Raw genomic sequence first — 7,665 nt, 5'->3', positions numbered from 1 at the left:
GGGCCTCGGCTCTCCAAAGAAGGGAAACACACTCAGCAAGAAGAAAATGGGTTGTCTGGCTCATTTATAATACCGCTTCCTCGCAGGTGAACAGATAGGGGAGTTGGTACATGGGGTTTGACAGGAAATGGGAGATTTCCACAGTTTTTAAATGGATGGATTTCAGGGCAAAGGCCATTTTTTCATAAAAGAGGTAGTTAATAGCTTACACTGTATCATCAAGGTGTTCATAACCCCCCCTTTAAAAAATCATTCTCTATTTTAAGTTTTTAAAAACAGTGTAACTAGTTTTTGAATAGGCCACATTCACCAATAAAAATGGATTCTATATTCTCTATCTCCAACAAAATTTTTGAATAGTTATTTCTGAGAACATGCCACCCAATAATCTTATGTGACATTAAAAACATTCACTCAAATACCAACAGATTCAACTTCATAGCACCATTCCAAAATACTAAACTTTCTTTGCACCTTTATTTTTATCTTTTTTTGTACACATATCAAGATGGGCATCCTGTAAATTTCTGAAAAACCTCATAGGAAAAAAAAAAACAACTACTTTTTAGGACAAAGCAATAACTCAGTTTGTTGGCAGGACGATCTCAGGTGGGCTGTAAGTTCTTCATGGGCTTCTGTCGTCTCGAGTCTGGGGTGAGGGTGGAGAAAGGACGCTAAAAGTCTTCCCGGATTATTCTAGAGATCACGGCGCACATCAGCACGCACACACCGTGCTCCACGGCCAGGCTCTGGGCGCTGATGCCAAGTCAGCCATGATAACACAGTCCTCTGTACCGACTTCACTCTTCATTGACAAGTGAACTGGGCTAGGAGGTAACTTCAAACCTTTTATTCATACTCCGTAAGAGAGGAATTCTCATCATATTGAATTCCCTCTTACAAATCTCCTCATTTGAAGCTTGGAGCTCTAAAATCTGTTCCCAGCAAGCAGATGTATTTCAAGTAGAATTATAAATGGGTTTTTAATTCAACATGTATTGGCGGCATTGTTATGCAAGAAGACTAAGTAATGTGGGAGCTGACAGATGAGACTGTGTGCAGCAAAAATGCTTTTTCTTGTGACACTCGGGAGTCCCGCTTCCCACTCTGATTGTAACTGCGTGGTCTTGTCTAACTCTTCCATGTGTGCCCGTGAGTAACGCGCCCCAGAGAGCAGGTCTGGCGGAGGGCTTGGAGGTGTGAGCATGCGGTGACCGGGAGGGTGCGTGAAGAGGTAGAATCAGGAGGGTGTCCACTAACAGCTTAATTCTGCAGCAGTTTTAAAGAGAGTGAAGGTGACGCAGTAACAGTCAATCCCAGGAAGAAATAGTTGAAATGAGAAATGACTAGTATTAAAAAGCTCTTGTGCACCAGGTAGGAAGGAATATGAGAATATTAATATGCCCTGAAATAGAAATAATCACTTTGCACTATGTACACGACATACAATATAACATACTCTTTTTAACATTGCACAGTATAAATATTATACACGGTGGAGTCGACTAAATGCAAGATGACTCTGAGGCACACAGAGGAAACATGGAATAGACTGAACTCTGGTTAAAATTAAGACGGGATCAAGAAAAGGCAAGAGTCTCACACTGTCAGGCCAGTGAGCTCTTGAGGTCTCACCCTGTGGGCTGGCAGCCACTTCCCACAGACCCTGAAAATCCTCACACCTCGATGTCTTAGAGCTGATTGCTTCAAACGGAGGCTAATTAGCGGACTAGCTTGAGGTCAGACTGTTGCTCCCCACTCTAGAGCAGGTAACCCCTAAAGGTCCCTCCCGACCTCACGGGTTTGTGACGAGGGGCTGTGAGAGTCCACGGCTGTATTTCCCTACGCCTTGTAAATAACCTGGTACTATGGACCCACTTTAAGGAAACTAGAACAGTATTCAAGAACACCCATCACAGTGCTTAACAAGATTTAATGTACATTTATTCTTAACATGTGGAACATATAAAGATTTTATACTGAATAAATGATATTCATTAAGCCAGAGGAAAAGGAGGAATTTACATCAAGATTTTTTCTTCTCTTTTTTTTTTAAACTACATTATCTTGAAATACAAATGTGGATTCTCGTCACTGAAAAATCTTTGAAGTTGTGTTTCTTCCTTGTAGTTGTATTTTTTCCTTTTTTGTCTGTACTGGTGACCATTTTCTGAATCAACCCTTATGCAACCATTTCCACACCTTGATTCATGAAGGAAATTGTGATCAGCTGCTCTCCTGAAATAGAGCATGACTTTATACATACAGAAACTTGTACATTACCCTCTTTTTTTTTGTTTTTGTTTTTTGTATTTTTTTCCTTTTTTTGGAGATATGGCCCTAATGAAAAAATATATAAAATAAAAATAAAAAATTATTTAAAATCTACCATCACTTCGTAGTTACCACATCATGAAAAAGAAACTAAAAACTTGGTACTAAAAAAAAAAAAAAAGAAAAAAGAAAAGAAAAAAATGAGGGTATGTTTAATGTACAACTTCTATATACATCACAGCCCACAGGCAGTAAAAAAAATATTTAAAAAATGATTAAAGGAATCGTGAAGAACTGTCATGTGGAAGGCCCGAGACAGACAGCAGACGTGACGGGAGTGGTGAGGAAGCAAGTTCCGTTGATCGTTGTCAGGTACGTATTTTCCATTTTAACTTAAAAAAAAAACACGTTATTTTTGCTCCTAGCCTAATGTAACCATTTTCCTGTGGAGAAACCAGTATCATTTCATAGTTTGACTACCGACTGACACACCTCCTTGAGCCCCTATACCTACATCTCTAGAAGTTTCTATTGCACAGAGCTTTGGGCGATGGGATACAGTTTTTATTTCATTATCTGAAGTACAACACGCCTGGGATATTGGTAATTTTTCACCTTTTTGCCTCAGTGTGGTGAAATTTTCCCATCTTAGCATCTTTTGCCACAACTTTTTTCTTTAAAGTCAAGTTGCTTCCCCCAAAATGCAATACAACATGGAAAAGAACAATAGAAAGAAAATCTGTGAAAAACAAAAAATGACCTTTGAATGCACTAGACAGCAACTTTGGTTAAAAAAAAAACAATTAAAAAAAAAACCCAAACAGATGTATTTATACACACAGACAGCAAATATTAATTTCGTAACTGTTCGAATTAATTATTTCTTTAATTCCCAATTGGTAAATAGTGAACGGGGCAGAGGAGCAAAGATTTTCTTTTCCTTCTTCCTACGCTGGATAAACGAGAACAGAAAACAGCCAGTTACACGGGAGCTTCTAGTCTTCACTCACACATGCTGCTTCTCACTGATGTCATAACTGACCAATCTGAAATAGTACGTCACAGATGACAGATGCAACCAGAGAGTTCAGGACGGCAGATATTGAGATATCCAGCAACCGGCCCTCGTGCAGAAGGAACTCTGAGCGGTTCTCGTCCACCCTGGCCATGGCCAACAGTGCCTTGGCCGCCCTGCACATCATGTCCACGCTTGGTGGCTCTAGAGGCGGGGGCTGCATGTGCATGAGGTTATGCTGGCTCTGCTGATACTGGGCCATCGTGACCCCATCCTCGAGGAAGCTTATCAAGTTTCCGATGCTTCCTTTTTGCACAGCTATTGCCCTCGCCGCCAGCGTATCCCCTTGGGCCAGGTTCGATAAGAGCGCCATGGACATTTCTCGACAGACTGGGTTTTTGCGGTCCCCAACGTACCTAACTAATGTCGCATAGAATTTCTCCTGACGACTAAATGGAGGCGTGGCCAAGATCAGGTCCACATTGTTGTCCTGGATACTGAGTTTACAGAGGGTCTCCAGCACAAGTCTCTGAGGCGACAGGACAGAGTTGGGTCCCACCGTTGGAAAGGGATCTTGTGCCTCTGCAGACGGGCACACCATCCAGTGCAGCAAGCCATCCAAAATCGGCAAGCAGATGCTTTCCGTGTACGCAGACAAGTCTAGCTGCCCGGAAATGTTGGCCAGCGTGACCAATGTGTTATCCCGTAAGACCTCGAGACAGTCCCACCACCACTCGTCCTTGCTGCAGGCCAGCCCTTTGTCCTCGTCTTCCTCCTTCTCGTAGGTCTGCGGTGCTCGCTTCCTCTCCGGGTGCTCATGGTGAAGAAGGATCAGCTTCCCGAGGATCAGCACCAAGCCTGGATGTTTGGACATTTCGGCATCATTGCCAGGCACAAAAGACAAGCTACGGACAATATTTGACACACAGATACAGCGCTTGGCCAGAGAATCCTGCCAGTGCGCAATGGTGCAGAGCGGGGTCTCGTCACGGCTCCGCGGCTCGTCCTCCAGCAGCTTGATGTTCCGGTGGCTCTTGGCCTGATGGATGCCAAAGGGGAACTTGCTGCTTTCTGCCTGCGCCCCGGGGTTGGCGTCTTCGGGCAGTGCCCCCGGCCGGGCAGATAGGACGTCGTCGATGGTGGCTATGATGCTTCTCTCTTGCTGCTCTTCCACGTCCCCTCTTCCTTCTAGCTCTTTCTTTCGGCCCGTGGAGCTCAGAGGGGGAGGAGGGCGCCTGCGTGGTGGAATTTCCATCTTGCTCTCAAAGTGAGTCTGGATGTGCTCAGTGGTGTCCCCACCGCCCAGCTGCCAGTGCAGGAGGCCACTGGTGAACTCCTGAACCCGACCCAGCCTGTCAGATCGGTCAACAACAAACAGGTTGTTCTTTCTGACGATCTTGATCGGCAGCTTGTCGAACTTGCTGGCTTGCCTGGGCTTCTCCTTTGGATCTGCAGTGGCGTCGGGAGGGGTCAGGGCCGAGCCACTCTTCTCCTCCGTCTCTGCCTTTCCACTGTCTTCCTCCTCCTCCTCCTCCTCCTCATCGCCCTCATCCCCCGTACATTCAGCATCTTCTTCCTCCTTACCAGAATCATCGGCCGAGGCCTGGCCATCATCTCTCTTCACTGCACTCTGCAGTGCTTTTTGGCTGGGGTCTCCCACTTCATACTCCATAAGAATTCCAAAGATGTCAATCAGGCATTTTCTAAAGTACTCTACTAAGAGTTCGAGAAATCCGGACAACTAGAGAGGATAAAGGGAACAAGAACGGGTATAGTGTCACACCTCAGAGAGGACTGAGAGGGTCGAGGTCCTGAGCACTGGCCACATGTTCTCTGGTGGTTTTCTGTATTTCTGGCTGGGCCAAGACAGGGAACCTACTCACCAGTTAGAACTCGCCTCCTGCCTTTTTCATCATTAACTAAACTAACATTTATTTACCGTGTGTCTTGCTTCCCGCTTACTCCTCTGCACTATCCACATGAAAACTCACCAGCGAGTTTCATATTTCTAGGATGATCCCCGAGGGAGGAGCGAGTGCTTTGCTGTCCTCCGCCTTTTTCTGATTTAGACACCATGCATCTGTGAGTCTGTTCTTCCCTGTTCTCTGCTCGAAACTCTGCTTGCCTGCATTTTTAGTTATTGCTATTAAACTATATGGCTATTTACTTTTGTCTCTGGTGCCACAGGTCACTCAAATTGGGACCTGCATGTTATCTTTGGGAGAAGATCATTTCTGCAATGTAGCATGCATAAACGGGGCAAATTAAAAGCAAGTCAGCGGAGTCCCTGATGAAGGGGTTAGAATGCCTCATGGCATGCAATGTGACATTTCAGCTGTGCACAACTCTCACTGAGACAAAAGCCACAACAAGGACCAGTTTCCTCTAAGCACGTTTGTACCAAGAAAACCAACAGACTCAGCATCCCTCCCCCTCTGTCCACAGTGGCACGTGGGGGGATGACACAGGGTCAGTCAGTAAGGACCCTTCAGTGATGTCTGGAAAGCAACTGTTTTCCTAGCCTGCTGTCAGCTTCCTGAGTTTGAAGTGATTATCACGTAAAGGGAACTCCGAGAAGCAACCAGAAAGGCCTGCGTTCTTAGGGTACACAGGCACCATTTTCTAAGTGGAGGTCTGGGGGGGTCACCTGCCCCACACACTGAACTTGACTTTCTTCCAGGGCCAGCTGATACAGCAGACCTGTTATGAAAACGTGGGATCAACAGCAGCTCACCCAAGATGAGGACAAAACTAATTATCCCAGCGAAGGAGGCGTACACTTTTGAGTACTTACTCTCAGTTGAAATGAGCTTCATGTGATGTCATGACCTTATTACTACACTTCCTGTCAACTGAAAAACTGCCTTTCAGGGCTATAATGAAGACTTACATGAGAGAAGAAAGAGAGAGTGGAAGATTCTGGTCCTATTTCAATAGAACCAGATGTTTGGGCTTTTTTCACCTGAAGTAGAGACTTGTTCACACACAGCAGGGAAAATAACCTTTTTTCGTTTTTGTTTCTAAAGATTTCTTTAAAAGTCTGTGGCTAGCTGACTCTCGGGCATTTTTCCTAGTCTTCAGCTCCCTTCTCTCTTCTGGCTGTTATGCTGGGAGCTATTCTAAACCGAGCCACGGACAATGGAGGGCTGTGCGCCCATTCGAAGGAGCAGGCTTTTACATGACTACTTCAGAGTAACTTGGGGAGAGGCAGACATGGAGGGGACGCACGAGGAAACACGCCGGGCCACGAGTTCACAACTACTTCAGTGGAACGACGGGTACGTGGGGATTCGTTCGACTGCTGTCTCCACTTGTACGTGAGTTGACCCTTGAACAGCATGGGTTTGAACGGCGCGAGCCCACTCACATGCGGAATTCTTCCAACGAGTGCCTGTGTAGTTTGGGATCTGTGGATGCAGAGGGTGACTGTATGTACTGACCTGCACGATTTTACGTGGAGGACTCAAGCATCCGTGGGTTCCGATAGTCACGGGGGGTCCTGGAACCAGTCCCCATGGGAACCAAGGAACAACTTGTTTGTCTGGGGAGGCAGAGTTACACTCAAATTGTTGACTGTGTGGGGGGCGCCCCTTGCCCCCATGCTGTTCAAGGGACAATTGTACATTATATATCTGGTAATATAAAGTTTCTCTTTAATTTTACGTTTTTAAAAATGAGAAGAGAGGTATGAGTCCCCTTGGAAAGAAGAGTAATACTCCATTGCAACCTGCTGCATTTCTAACACCGACTCCAGGTAGAACCTTGTGTGACATTTGAGTTAATTCTCATTGGGCTGCTAATACTCATTCTAAACTGTCATTTCCCTTGGCCACTATCACCTATTCCACACACACACACACGTGCGTGCATGTACAAGGTCACGGTTTTCTTACGAGACATAGGCATGTGTAAATTCCTAGAAAGACGGGAATGATTTGGTGCTCCAGACTAAATCCTCTGGCAGCCTCACGCTGACTGACGCTGGGGATAAGCAGAGGCGCGGTGAGTGCCGGCATCAGTTTAAGCTTTAAGCACTACCTACTTTTCCTAATCTAAGCCGGTCCTCAGTCAGACCGGCGCTGGCTTACCTGGGAGAGATTGAATGTAGCGACAGTGCTGTCGTCATATAGGAGAATATTGATCGTGTCCAAAGCCCACGTACTTTCAGCCAGAAGACCTGACTTCAGGGACATCATCACACGCCATGCCTCCGGAGTAACTAAAAATGGGGGAAAGAAAAGGATGTAATGAACATTAACTCTATGCACGAAAGAACAGAAAATAGCAAAAGATTAAGAAAAAAGAAGTGGAGTGCTGAGCTAGGTACTGATTTAAAATAACTGTTCTGAGGGATCGTTAAGCATGATCATTTCCAG

At 45.5% G+C, this 7,665-nt stretch overlaps 1 protein-coding gene across 9 annotated transcripts in view; it reads right to left on the bottom strand.

The window, feature by feature from the left end:
* Positions 1 to 1,913: 1,913 nt before the first annotated feature.
* The window catches only part of ARID1B (AT-rich interaction domain 1B), a 404,641-nt gene continuing 398,889 nt past the window's right edge, over positions 1,914 to 7,665 (bottom strand). For all 9 annotated transcript variants that reach the window (XM_053914215.1, XM_053914219.2, XM_053914216.2 and 6 more), the window contains 2 exons: positions 7,378 to 7,508; positions 1,914 to 5,030 (listed from right to left, as the gene is read on the bottom strand). In XM_053914215.1, coding sequence (XP_053770190.1) covers positions 3,306 to 5,030; positions 7,378 to 7,508 — 1,856 coding nt within the window. In that variant the 3' untranslated portion in view covers positions 1,914 to 3,305. The remainder of the gene's footprint in view (positions 5,031 to 7,377; positions 7,509 to 7,665) is intronic.

The sequence above is a fragment of the Desmodus rotundus genome, chromosome 11 (assembly GCF_022682495.2).
Source record: "Desmodus rotundus isolate HL8 chromosome 11, HLdesRot8A.1, whole genome shotgun sequence".
NCBI lineage: Eukaryota > Metazoa > Chordata > Mammalia > Chiroptera > Phyllostomidae > Desmodus > Desmodus rotundus.
Note: the sequence above shows the minus strand (reverse complement) of the source record. Positions and strands in the feature narration are given on the sequence as shown.